The following is a 13,493-nucleotide window of genomic DNA, read 5'->3' as shown; positions in this document are numbered from 1 at the left end:
TCCCTTGGCTCAAGAAAATGTTTCTGCCAAATGGAGTAAAAAAGGGCAATTTGGCGTTTTAACAAGATCAGCTCGTAGAAAAAGGTAATACTTTCTTCTGCGCATTAAACTCCGAGGAGGTCAGTTTTGTCCGAGCCAGTAATACGGAGTGAGCTGGGAACCTATCTGTGAGGCAATGGAAGTCGACCGACTTCGTTAGGGCAACGCATTGTTGCCTTCTTGGGTTTTGTTTCGCTTGGAAATCATCTTGCTTTCCCCCTCTGCTGAGTGTTCTGTTCTCTGCCAAGAAAACTATGCACATTTTCATCCTGCGTGACTTTGCTTCAGACACGATTCGAATTTTGTTTAATTCAAAATTTTCTCTGGGTATCGGTCATGATTCTGTACGTGACCTGTCGTCGGGCAGCTGGCCTGGGACTGAGGGGTCTGAGTCCTAGCACGTCGGGTGGGGAAATGTCACAACCTCCGCCATAAAAATTAAGTCACTGGCCCACACCAGCCTTTAAAAGGTGTGCCCTAAGGTAGTGTCCCAAAGGCGTTGGACGAAAAAACGACTGAAAAAGCACTTAATTCCTAACGAAAGTTCCTGTTATTATTGCCAGTCCTGTGGTGACGGTCGGCTTTGCAAGTGGAATATGTTCCGACGAACTTCTTTTACAATCAATTTTAAATGCATTATGCTTTTCCAGGAATGGTGTTATTATATACTAATATGCAATCAATTTACACATACATATGTGTAGCAATACAGTTTTCACCTCCGCTGATAAAAGACAAGAAAGTAGAGATGTTGGAATCGCTGCCTCTCGTTGAGTTGCACAAGTGCGTGTGTTTGAACGGGGGAAAAAAACCCAACAAACCTTCTCGTTGCTTGGTTTGAGGCAGACACTGGTCTTTTGGCCATAGTTTTGACTCCTCTCAACAGGGATAAATACAGAATACCATTAGTCTGGAAATATATCACTTGTTTATAATATCGAACAAACAGAGGGAAGCAGAAAGCACGAATGCAGAAGTACCTGGAGAATTACACACCCTGCTGTTAGTCTGGGCACCTACCGTTCACCATGGTATTTTTCTTCTTTTTATAATATCTACGGGTTGTCAAGTGTAAAGGTACAGATTTTACGTTGCATGAAACAGGAAATTCAATGTTAGAATAAGTTAATGGTGATGCTGCCTTCATTCATGTAGTTTCAACCAGAATTTTTATAATATTGGTTTATTTGATCGAAGTGGCTACCCAAACAAAAGTGTTGTTAACCAAATAAACTTCTCTGATCTTCAGCTTAAAGCTCAGCGGCTTCTCAAATAAGCATTGGTGCATTTAATAGCACCACATAACAGTGCAAATATTAATCAGAACTCCCGTGAAAACTCCGTAGTTTACATTATTTATTATGTACATTATTATACATAAATGGTAGCAGGAAAGAATTTGTGTTTATTCTGAAGTGACAGACTTTTTACAAACATCTGTTTGTATTTAGAGTTTATTTATTCAGGCAAATCGCAGAAATACTGACCAAGGCAAAGCAACAAGCAATAAGTACTGAAAAGATCAATTTAAATAATACTAAGGCAAATTACGCTACATACAATAAATATTCGTGCCTTTGGTAAATACTGAATAACTTTATTACGACGTATGAAAAAGTGGGATGGAATATTTAGGCTTTACTGTGGATTCAGTATCCTACTGCTCCACGCGATTGACACTTTGCATGGGTTTACGAGGTAACGCTAAGGTAGTACTGGAAGTCAGGAAGCTGAAGTGTGACATACAGATGCCCCCAGTGTCTCTCCAGGTGTTACGTGGTACCTAAGTATGGTGAGATATAGTCTAACCATTCCAACCCTTTCGTGTCTCCTCTGCCCAGAGTTGTCCCTTTTTAGCCGGGAGATGACGAGTGGGTATTTGTCGGATGACAGAACTACAACGCACGACCTCGGTGAGACGGTCCCTGCTGTCACTGCGCGGAGCGGGGCTGAAGTCCCTCGGCCGCTCAGTGTTGCGCTCTCAGTTCCACCGAAGGACCACCCCGCCGGTCCCAAGGGGGAGGTGGCAGCGCTGCCTGCACCGGGCCCCGCGACCTGCTCAGGTGCCCGGCCGGGCCGGGAGGAGCCCCGGGGGCCGCCCCGCGCCTCAGCGGGGGCCGCCACCACCGTCCGCGCCGCGCCCGCCCCCGCGGCCCCATTGGCCGCGTCGCAGCTCAAATAGGACCGGGCGCCGGCGGCCGCCAGCAGCGAGCGGGGCCCGAGCGCCGAGTCCGTCCCACGGCCACGCCGGCCCTCTCGGCCTTGGAGGCGGCGGCGCGTCCCGAGATGAGCAGCCCCGATGCGGGCTACGCCAGCAGCGACGACCAGGTTGCGCAGGGGCAGTGCTCGCTGCCCATCATGATGCCGGCCATGGGCCCCTGCCCGTGGGCAGAGTCGCTGAGCCCGCTGGGCGAGGCGAAGGCGAAAGGCGAGGCGACGCCGTCGAGGGCGGCGAGCGGTCGGAGCAAGAGCGAGGCGCGGATCCGGCGGCCCATGAACGCCTTCATGGTGTGGGCGAAGGACGAGCGCAAGCGGCTGGCGCAGCAGAACCCGGACCTGCACAACGCGGAGCTCAGCAAGATGCTGGGTGAGCGCGGGGTGTCCCGGGGTGTCCCGGCGGGAGGGTCGGCGAGGGTGAAGATCCCGGGGCGAATCGCGGGGTCTGGGCTGCGGGCGGAGATCGGAGACACCTGTGGGCTGGCGGCCCACGGTGTGCCGGGGGTCCGGGCGGGAGGGTGCGAGGGCGAAGAGCCCGCGCCCAGGCGAGCCACAGGGGCCGGGCTGCGGTCGGGGGCGGCGGGGCGGGTGCAGTTGGGGCCGGGCGTCGGTGCGCGCCGGTGTGCGGCCGGTCTGACGGTGCTTGTGGGCGCAGGTAAATCGTGGAAGGCGCTGTCGCTGGTGGAGAAGCGTCCGTTCGTGGAAGAGGCGGAGCGGCTGCGGGTGCAGCACATGCAGGACCACCCCAACTACAAGTACCGGCCGCGGCGGCGGAAGCAGGTGAAGCGCCCGAAGCGGGTGGAGAGCGGCTTCCTGCAGCACGGCCTGGCGGAGGCGGCGGGGCCCGGGCTGGGCAGCGAGGCCGGCGGCGGCGGCAGGATGTGCGTGGAGGGTCTGGGCCTGGCCTACGGCGAGCAGGGCTACGCGGTGGCGGCGGGCGCGGGCCACTACCGAGACTGTCCGATGCCGGGCGCCGCCTTCGACGGCTACAGCCTGCCGACACCGGACCCGTCGCCGCTGGACGCGGCGGAGAGCGAGGCGCCGTTCTTCGCGGCGGGGCTGCAGGAGGAGTGCGCGCTGGGGCCCTACGGCTACGTGCCGCACCCGGCGGCCGAGTACCCGGCGGCGGCGGCCGAGAGCCCGGCGGGCGCGGCGCTGCGCCGGCACCTGCCGCCCGGCGAGGCGCTGGGGCCGGGCGGGTCGCTGCAGGGCTTGCTGGGCTGCCCGGCGCCGCTGCACGCCTACTACGGGCAGGGCTGCCAGCCGCCGGGGCCGGGGCGCGTCCCGCCGCTGCCGCCGCCGCCGCCGCCGCTGCCGCCGGGGCCGGTCGGGCAGCCGTCGCCGCCGCCCGAGGCGACGCCGTGCCGGGAGCAGCTGGAGCACTTGCCGCAGGAGGAGCTGCTGGGCGAGGTGGACCGCACGGAGTTCGAGCAGTACCTGCGCTTCGCCTGCAAGCCCGAGCTGGGGCTGCCCTTCGCGGGTCACGACGCCGTCGGGCTGCCGGCACCCGAGGGCGCGGGGCCCATCTCCTCGGCCGTGTCAGACGCCAGCAGCGCCGTCTACTACTGCGGCTACTCCGACCTGTGAGGGACTGACTGGGGGCACGGCACGGACTGACAGGAAGACGCCCGGCCCCGCTCCTATTTATGTAATTTATTTCAGTCTTGAGAACTGACACGGCATCCGTGACCTACTCGTGGTTTAAAAGGCGAAGTGCTGTCTTGCTGTCCAGGTGTTGCAGCTCTCACCATCACTGTCTGACAGTGATATGGAAAACTGTTCCTTCTGTGGAATCGTGATGCTAATTACACACATGGATTACAATTTGTAAGATCTTGTTAGAGATCCACATGTTTTTGTAGTGTTGTACAGAGTGCTGGTTTTTTATATGTTGGATTTGTACAGAATAATTTTGCACTTTTACAAATAAAGGGAAAATAATAAACTGGTCGTTGATATCTCCTCAAAGAAATGTTGTTGTCCTTTCTAATCGTTATTATTGCTTTTTAAACTACCTCTACTAATGTCCCTTGCACTAAGCATTAGATCTCATCACACTTTCTTTAGTCTTCTGGTTCTCTTGCTTAAATTATAAACAAAACTTTAAGTGTTCAGAAAGTATTTGCTCCATGCTGTTCTTGATAATATTTTGTTTGTTTTATTTCATTAGTGCTTTCTTAGACTAACAATTAATATGAGTGAATAATAATAATTAAAAAAAAAAAAAGTTAGGTTCTGCTTTCAATGTAATCGTGGACACATTGGATACCATTAAGAGTAGCGCTTTGCTTAAATGACCCGATAAGTGTTAAAGGACCTCCCCGGAGAGAACGTCTTTCGTGTCGCGGTAGCTGCCGTTGCTGCGCCGAGGAGGGTGGTGTCAGTGGGAGACACCAGATCTCCGCTGGGGAGAATGAGAGCAGCAATTCGGGGTTGAAAGTAGGTGACAAATTTTGACACAAGCCTCTAGAGGGGGAGGCCGCCCAGAAACAGCACCAGACCACGTCGGCACCTTCAACCGTACGTCACCTAATCTTACCTTTTCTTTCCTAAAAAAAAATCCTTATGCTACGTCATAGCGATTATAGATAGAAATATCTTTGTGATTCACAAATACGCAGCCTGAAGTTGAAGTTCCATGGGAAAAAAAAAAAAAAAAGTGTTTTCATTTAGATGTTAGGGCTACGTCCAGCTGTGGGGTGGGACTGATAAATTCATTGTGTTTATTACTTAACTTGGGGGGAGGGAGTAATAGTCATCTGGGTCGTTTTCGTCCTAAGATAAAGCTGTGGAACTAAGCCCTGGGGAGGAGGAACAGAGGCCGAAGTGACAGACTTGCCCACTGATTAACCTGTCTTCCTTGAGGACGGGAAATTAAACTGGGTGCATTTTCAAACTACTTTTAAAGAGGCTTATGTTTGTACTGGGTAAAGATAAAACAGCGTGCACAAATCTGGATGCAAATTGCCTCGGTCAGTGAGTTCGGAGCATAGACTTGTTGGCAAAAATATGCTATGTAATTGCATAATATTAGTGAGACTTTCGAACCTTAATATTCCGTGAAACAGTCTAGCCTCTAGTTTCTTAATCTTCCCATTTTACTTTTCAAGCAGTCTTCAATTCTCAGAGATATATCTAAAATACGCACTTGGCCTCTCTCTTCATTCCTCTCCCATGTATACACGAGAAAAATGATGTATTCCTGGATGAGGTGGTATCTCAGACAAGGACATTAAATGTCTTCTTGATAATTTAATTTGGAAAAAAATATTACGTGTTCCCAAGCATATATACATAAACCCAGTAAAGAAATAAGCCTAGGAAAAATAGTTTTGTTTTGGTTGAGTTCTCTTTTTATTATACAGTTTTGACCCGCAGGATTCGATTAAATTCGTTTTGCCCTTTTTGCACACGTTCATGGCTTTCTGGAGGAAAAGCACTTCGGTTTGCTTTAGAAATAAATCATTGTTAGGCTTTTTACAGGTTCAGTCACAATTTCTTGTCATTTTTTTATTTAGGTAAAGGTTTTGCTCCCCTACTCTCTCCTTTACCCAAACTTGTTGCACAGCTGAAAGCTGAAGCGAACTCGCAACTGTAAGCAGGTTCATGACGAGGGTTGAAAACCTTCTACTTATTTTTTATAATAATATCGGAAGTGATTGACAATAAATTGTATTAAATAAACAGACAGGATTTGGAAAAAAGTTCACCAGCATAGCGGTCCTGGGTGCCATACAGTGTGTACAGGCAGATTTTAGAACAACCTTTCGTACAGAGCTTTTGCAGTCTCAAACGTAAGGAGCATTATTTTCCTGTATGTATACAGACGTGTAGGGTTTTTTTTTTCACCGTGAGAGGAACTGGCTGAACCCCCTTTAGACACTACCAATATTCCTGGAGCAAGATTTTCCGAAGCCCTATTCAAGCCCTGTTTTCCGTAGAGCGTGTCCTGACTTTCTGATTCTAAATGACACGCACCCAAATCTGTCCTGTAGCCCTTTTGAAAGGATTAAATGTTCCTCTTGTCCCATGAGTGCCTGTGGCAATCGGGTACTAATAGAAGGATCCCAACCTGACTAATTAGCTTTCACAAGCATTTTCCATGGCTGGGTTTTGGCCGTCAGACGCTGGAAGTTTTTGCTACCTGCCTCGGGAGGTTATGAGAAGCTGCAAGTATATGCCACAGATCTCGGCCCCTTCCCCCTGCCGGCCCCTTCCCTCTGCCGTCCACTTCACGCAGAATCGGGGTCTGCCACCGCCACCCCGTTCTCGACACTGCATTCAGGGCAATTCTCTTCCTTGAAACAGCATCTGCTCTTCTCTTAGCGGTTCTGGTTTACTCCAAAAAGGAAAACAAAAAGCAGGGTGACAATTTCAGAAGTCTCTCCATCCTTGCCAAAACAGCCACTCTCCAGTAACACGGCGGCATTAGCAGGGCAGAGCCTTCAGGCCCCTTCCCACAGGGATGTCGAGTGCTCTCTGCAGCTCATGCAGGCCACTTGTGTCCCACTCCTACCGATTTGGCTTGTTACAAGAGGTCTGTAGTAGGATCTCGATTTTTTCTAACATAACTAAGCTCTATATGTGGACACTGCACAGAAATCAGAGGAGGTTGTTTTTTTTTCCTATCTGTATGTGTTTGTGCTCTCTTTTAGGTACAGCGGTAGAAAATTAAGTAGGCCTAATCCGAGAGAAAGAGATTTCAGACAAAAGTGCTGAATTAAAACCAGTTCAAGGTTCGTCTATATAGGGCTTGTGGCAGGTAAAAGTCAGGAGGCGACAATAAAAACATGCTCTCTAATGGAGAGTAGCTGAGACTGGAAATGTCAGGAAGTAGTGGTCCTGTGCTCTGAAAAAAACCCCACAAGATTAACTTAGAGAAATTGTGTCCTTATCTGGTAGCTGTATGCTTTTCAAACTAGAAAGAGAGTAATCCGTAGAAGATATTACCGACAATACTGCTGCAGAATTTCTATTTGTAGACAAGTTTGATTTATTTACGTGGCTGCCCTAACCGTGTTTTGGAATAAATACCTATTCCATCTCCCTCGCTGTTTACATTTACTGCGAAACACATTAAAAAGTCCTGCTTTTAGCATCCCCACGGGAGAAGGTATACTGAAAACTACAGCCGGCCACGCCGGAGTGAGTGATAACACCGGTGCAAGCAGCGCGGGGACACCAGGCACGGGCGACAGCGACAGATCCTTTGCAACCTTGTGACAAACCCAAATAAAAGCAACACGGTGCCGAAACGACTGGGGCGGAGGGGAGACGAGAGGACTGAGTAGGGTCCCCGTGTTACAACAACAGAAGGATTACCGTCCTGCCCCTCCCGGGACTCCCCGCCCGTGTCCCTTGTGGCTCTGCCTGCAGCCCACGGTGAGAGTCGGCTACGTGGCTGGGGCCTGACCGCTCTGAGCCTCCCGCAGCCCTTAGGGCTTCGCTCTCCCTTGAGACCCGCTGCAAAATTCGGTTGGGGTTGCCAAACGATTCAAGTGGGACAGAAAAGCTTTGCAAACATCCCCTCGGGTTCCTTGCCTAGATGTCAGTCCAGCTTCTCGCAGACTGTTACTTTTTGATACTTTATGAATTTCACTCGGAATGATTCATTCAGGAGCTCACAGGAGATCCGTGGCATCAAGAAATTTCAACTAGGAGGTGAACCCTAGCCCCAGGCAACAAGAGCTATGTAATTTTCCTTGCTCCTGTTGTGTCAGCTGACTTCTGTCTAGTTTGGATGCTGCTAAATCTACCCCCGATTTTATTCATTGGGCTGAGAAACAAACAAACTACAAAGTCCACACCTTCTGAAGGAAAAAAAAAAAAATAAAAAAAGATTGTCAGTGGGAGTAAAGAGTTTCTATCTCGTAAATCTACAGGTTATAAAGATGTTGGCACTCGTGTAGGAAAAGGGTAAGTTATTTGCTTCCCCTGCCTGCTCAAAGAGCGGTGCGGAGCTGCCCGGCCCCCGCTGCTGTCGACATTACCTGATGATCTGTTCTCACTCCGGATCGCGGTGTCCCACAGGCGCTCATGGCGTCCTGAGACTGTAGACCGGGTGGAATTACACACTTACAACGTATTACTTCTGAAACTCGTTTCAAAACCATACTTATCTTGAGCAATATTCGATTTATTTGCTGCCCCTCTTAGAGTCCTTACTTTATGCTGCTGAATCTCTATTTTTGGTGCTCGGAGATCATCAGTACTCAGGGGAACTGCTGATGGTGATCTGCAGAGCCGCTTTATGCGATAAACCCTATAAACCCATGCTGTCAAGTTTTTACGTGCTGTGAATGAATCGCATGATGTGACGCCAGGATGCCGGACGTTGCTTTGACCCGATCAACTGTGATTTGACTCGGTTGACCCACATCGTGTCTGCCGAAGAAAAACTGCAGCATGCTTGGGAGATTGCAGGTCTCCTTGCTCGAAAGAGGTGATTGTCCCTCTCTGCTCTGCACTCGTGCGGCCTCACCTGGAACACTGTGTGCAGTTCTGGGCGCCACAGTACAAAAAAATATATTAAGCTTCTAGAAAGTATCCAGAGAGAGACACGAAGTTGGTGAAGGGTTTGGAGTGGAAGCCGTATGAGAAACGGCTAGTCACTTGGTTTGTTCAGCCTGGAGAAGAGGACACTAAGAGGAGACCTCATGGAGGTCTACAGGTTTCTTACAAGGGGAGGAAGAAGGGTAGGAGCCGAACTCTTCTCTTTAGTGACCAACGACAGAATCTGGGGGAATGGCAGGAAGATGTGCCAGTGGAGGTTTAGGTTGGACAGTAGGAAAAGGTTCTTCACCCAGAGGATGGTGGAGCACTGGAAGAGGCTCCCCAGGGAGGCAGTCATGGCCTCAAGCCTCACAGTGTTCAAGAAGAGACTGGACAATGCCTTTAGACACATGGTGTGAACTGCGGGGTTGCCATATGCAGGAACAGGAGTTGGACTCGATGATCCTTGTGTATTCCTTACAACTCAGGACATCCTATGATTCCTGCCCAAATATTCGGCACCTATCCCTCCAGCATGTTCCAGACAGAGACAGCGGGAGCCAGTTCCCAGGCCTACCGGGCTGGTACGGAAGGGGAAGCCTGCGGGTGGAGGATCCACCGGCTGATCCGCCGCCGCCACTGTTCGCCCGGCGGCAAAGCCCCGCGATAGCCACTTTGCCCCGCTGTCAAACAGCGTGAACGGAGGGTGTCCTGGAGGGCACAAAGGGGCGAAATAAGAGGACGGAGCCGCCCCGCAGGCGTCCGAGAACAGCGGTGCGGCTCCAGGCTTGAAGACTGCCCACTAAACGCAAGGCGGAGTCGTAAAACAGGTCCAGTCCCCTGCCGTCACCACCTTGTCCTTGAGGACGCCAAATTTTTCTCTAAAAATTGACTCCCAGTTACAGAAAGGAACGCGGCGGCTGCCTGTTTTTATACTGGTGAAATTTAAAGTGCATATCTAAACAATACAACTGATAATTTGTATGTACGTGTGTGTGAGTGTCGAAAACTAGAGCGGAGAAGGAACTCTTTCCTAGAGTTTAATGGCTTTAAGTATGTTTATATGCAGCTAATTTATGCATAGACAGATTTCTGTGTAATTTAGGTTGACATCATTATAATTATTATCTTTAAATGGCCGCTTGATGGTTCATCGAGTATGTATTCTACCCCCACGACTCCTTATACCCTTCCCAGCCTGCAGGCATCTGTATTCGCTTTGCCGGGTTCCCCATTCCACACCTCACGTGAAAGACGAAGGACTAAGCAACTCACGTCAGCTCTGATCTCTGCTAAGAACTAACACAAAATAATTTAATCTCGGCTTCGATCGAAACGTGAACACAGAGGTATCGAGCAAGAAATTGTAAGATGCCTTAAATAGTTTCTCTGTCGGTCGCTGGAGAGAAGACGCGAGTTTCCCTGAGGGTAGGGAGCCGTCGGGGGCGGGGGTCTCTTGCCCCAGCTCCCGCCCGGGAATCACCGCACCGCCTCGGCGGGAGCACCGCCCGACCGGCCCCGCCGCACACGGGGCGGAGACGCGGACACAGAACAGAGCGCCTTATTGGAGGAATAAAAGACGTTGTTTTTAACGGCCAGCAAAAATAATTAAAGAGGACATCATTTATTCAGGGATTGCCCCCCCGTCTCTCTGTCCGCTCCGTAAGCGCGGACGCTTTTTATTTAACTAAGAAGCTGTAATTTCATGTAGAACGGAACGGGTGTTTTTAACTTGCACAGTTATGCTGCATAACCAAATACATTGCAGTTCATGCCAAGGTTGCAGATCGCTTGGCTGCTCATTTAGGGGAAATCTTCCTATGCATTTTTCCTGCACCAAAACCGGCACTTTCAGAGGTACTCCATGAAAAATAGGGTATCGGTATGATTGAAAATACCTTCAAATACTAGAAAGCTTTAAATAGGAGAATTATTACAGCTGATGAGACTGTTCCATTCGCAGGATCAGGCTCACAATGACGGCAGCCGGTAATAAAAATAATTCGCAAACAAAAGAGAAATATTTTAATAGGAAAAGAAACAGAAGTGTATTCACAGCCTTTCCAAACATTCCCATGAACTGAGAGTCGGCCTAATTTTGAACACACCGTGATTTAATAAAACTAATTTGCCAGTGAGGCAAAGCGCAGAGGCGGGTGAAACGGAAGACAGGATCCCTCGGAGCAGTGACGGCGACAGCCCTATGGGAAGAAATATCGCCCTGTGCGCGGTGCTTATGCCGCTGCAGTTGGGAGCGCGGATGCACGGAAACATCTCCGCGCCGTCACGACGGGGAAGACGGTTGTGAGGTGGCAGCGGGGGCCGCGAGGGCGGCTGCGACCTGCTCAGGTGCCGGGCCGGGAGGAGCCCCGGGGGCCGCCCCGCGCCTCAGCGGGGGCCGCCACCATCGTCCACGCCGCGCCCGCCCCCGCGGCCCCATTGGCCGCGCCGCAGCTCAAATAGGACCGGGCGCCGGCGGCCGCCAGTTGCGAGCGGGGCCCGAGCGCCGAGTCCGTCCCACGGCCACGCCGGCGCTCTCGGCCTTGGAGGCGGCGGCGCGTCCCGAGATGAGCAGCCCCGATGCGGGCTACGCCAGCAGCGACGACCAGGTTGCGCAGGGGCGGTGCTCGCTGCCCATCATGATGCCGGCCATGGGCCCCTGCCCGTGGGCAGAGTCGCTGAGCCCGCTGGGCGAGGCGAAGGCGAAAGGCGAGGCGACGCCGTCGAGGGCGGCGAGCGGTCGGAGCAAGAGCGAGGCGCGGATCCGGCGGCCCATGAACGCCTTCATGGTGTGGGCGAAGGACGAGCGCAAGCGGCTGGCGCAGCAGAACCCGGACCTGCACAACGCGGAGCTCAGCAAGATGCTGGGTGAGCGCGGGGTGTCCCGGGGTGTCCCGGCGGGAGGGTCGGCGAGGGTGAAGATCCCGGGGCGAATCGCGGGGTCTGGGCTGCGGGCGGAGATCGGAGACACCTGTGGGCTGGCGGCCCGCGGTGTGCCGGGGGTCCGGGCGGGAGGGTGCGAGGGCGAAGAGCCCGCGCCCGGGCGAGCCACAGGGGCCGGGCTGCGGTCGGGGGCGGCGGGGCGGGTGCAGTCGGGGCCGGGCGTCGGTGCGCGCCGGTGTGCGGCCGATCTGACGGTGCTTGTGGGCGCAGGTAAATCGTGGAAGGCGCTGTCGCTGGTGGAGAAGCGTCCGTTCGTGGAAGAGGCGGAGCGGCTGCGGGTGCAGCACATGCAGGACCACCCCAACTACAAGTACCGGCCGCGGCGGCGGAAGCAGGTGAAGCGCCCGAAGCGGGTGGAGAGCGGCTTCCTGCAGCACGGCCTGGCGGAGGCGGCGGGGCCCGGGCTGGGCAGCGAGGCCGGCGGCGGCGGCAGGATGTGCGTGGAGGGTCTGGGCCTGGCCTACGGCGAGCAGGGCTACGCGGTGGCGGCGGGCGCGGGCCACTACCGAGACTGTCCGATGCCGGGCGCCGCCTTCGACGGCTACAGCCTGCCGACACCGGACCCGTCGCCGCTGGACGCGGCGGAGAGCGAGGCGCCGTTCTTCGCGGCGGGGCTGCAGGAGGAGTGCGCGCTGGGGCCCTACGGCTACGTGCCGCACCCGGCGGCCGAGTACCCGGCGGCGGCGGCCGAGAGCCCGGCGGGCGCGGCGCTGCGCCGGCACCTGCCGCCGGGCGAGGCGCTGGGGCCGGGCGGGTCGCTGCAGGGCTTGCTGGGCTGCCCGGCGCCGCTGCACGCCTACTACGGGCAGGGCTGCCAGCCGCCGGAGCCGGGGCGCGTCCCGCCGCCGCCGCTGCCGCCGGGGCCGGTCGGGCAGCCGTCGCCGCCGCCCGAGGCGACGCCGTGCCGGGAGCAGCTGGAGCACTTGCCGCAGGAGGAGCTGCTGGGCGAGGTGGACCGCACGGAGTTCGAGCAGTACCTGCGCTTCGCCTGCAAGCCCGAGCTGGGGCTGCCCTTCGCGGGTCACGACGCCGTCGGGCTGCCGGCACCCGAGGGCGCGGGGCCCATCTCCTCGGCCGTGTCAGATGCCAGCAGCGCCGTCTACTACTGCGGCTACTCCGACCTGTGAGGGACTGACTGGGGGCACGGCACGGACTGACAGGGAGACGCCCGGCCCCGCTCCTATTTATGTAATTTATTTCAGTCTTTTCGGGAGAGTTTCTCAAATCCTCGCTGGGCGGAAATATGCTACTATCGTGCAGATTAAAAGCATGGGTCAAACTGTTTTTCAACTGTTTTGCCAGCATGTTTACATCTTTCGAGCATGGACATTAAAAAAGTATTGGTATTCTTGCAACATGAGCACCATTGCTTGTTTGCCCAAAACACGTTTTTTAATTAGCTGTTTTAAGCTTTTTTTTTTTTTTTTGTACTGTAGGAAAATAAATTTATGTACAGATGCGTCTGTCATTCTTCTTGGCCATATGGGCCTTTATGGAGTCTAATCTGAAGTTAAATCAGGCATGCCCTACGGTGGAGTAAAGCGAATGCAAATACTATGTGGCACTTTCGTTCACCATGACAATGGCTCTAAAATGGTCTCCAGGGCCAAAGAATTTTGTTCCCAGGTGTGGCTGTATTCTTGTTGCATAGCTGAATGGTTAGACCTGTGCTGCTCTCTGTCTCTTGGATTGCAGAACATGTGACTGTACTCAACTGCGTTTCTTGTAGGGTGGTTTTTGGGTTTGTAAGTGCCCACTGGAATTTGCAATTGTCACTAGTACATCGGAAAATACCTCCTCCT

General features: G+C 53.3%; 2 protein-coding genes across 2 annotated transcripts; both read left to right on the top strand.

Moving 5' to 3' along the window:
* Positions 1 to 2,325: 2,325 nt before the first annotated feature.
* Positions 2,326 to 3,843, top strand: LOC308037827 (transcription factor SOX-17-like; the record flags this gene model as incomplete). The annotated part of the gene is made up of 2 exons (XM_080339858.1): positions 2,326 to 2,626; positions 2,912 to 3,843. The coding sequence occupies 2 exons, from the start codon at positions 2,326 to 2,328 to the stop codon at positions 3,841 to 3,843; spliced, it is 1,233 nt and encodes a 410-aa protein (XP_080195984.1).
* A 7,472-nt stretch (positions 3,844 to 11,315) lies between these two features.
* LOC308037543 (transcription factor SOX-17-like) lies at positions 11,316 to 13,287 on the top strand (the record flags this gene model as incomplete). Its single annotated transcript, XM_080339383.1, has 2 exons — positions 11,316 to 11,616; positions 11,902 to 13,287. 2 exons carry the CDS (start codon positions 11,316 to 11,318, stop codon positions 12,816 to 12,818), a joined length of 1,218 nt encoding a protein of 405 aa, XP_080195509.1. The 3' UTR covers positions 12,819 to 13,287.
* Between the last annotated feature and the right edge of the window lie 206 nt (positions 13,288 to 13,493).

The sequence above is a fragment of the Nesoenas mayeri genome (assembly GCF_963082525.1).
Source record: "Nesoenas mayeri genome assembly, chromosome: 2".
Lineage (NCBI taxonomy): Eukaryota > Metazoa > Chordata > Aves > Columbiformes > Columbidae > Nesoenas > Nesoenas mayeri.
This window is presented reverse-complemented; position numbering and strand designations above follow the sequence as displayed.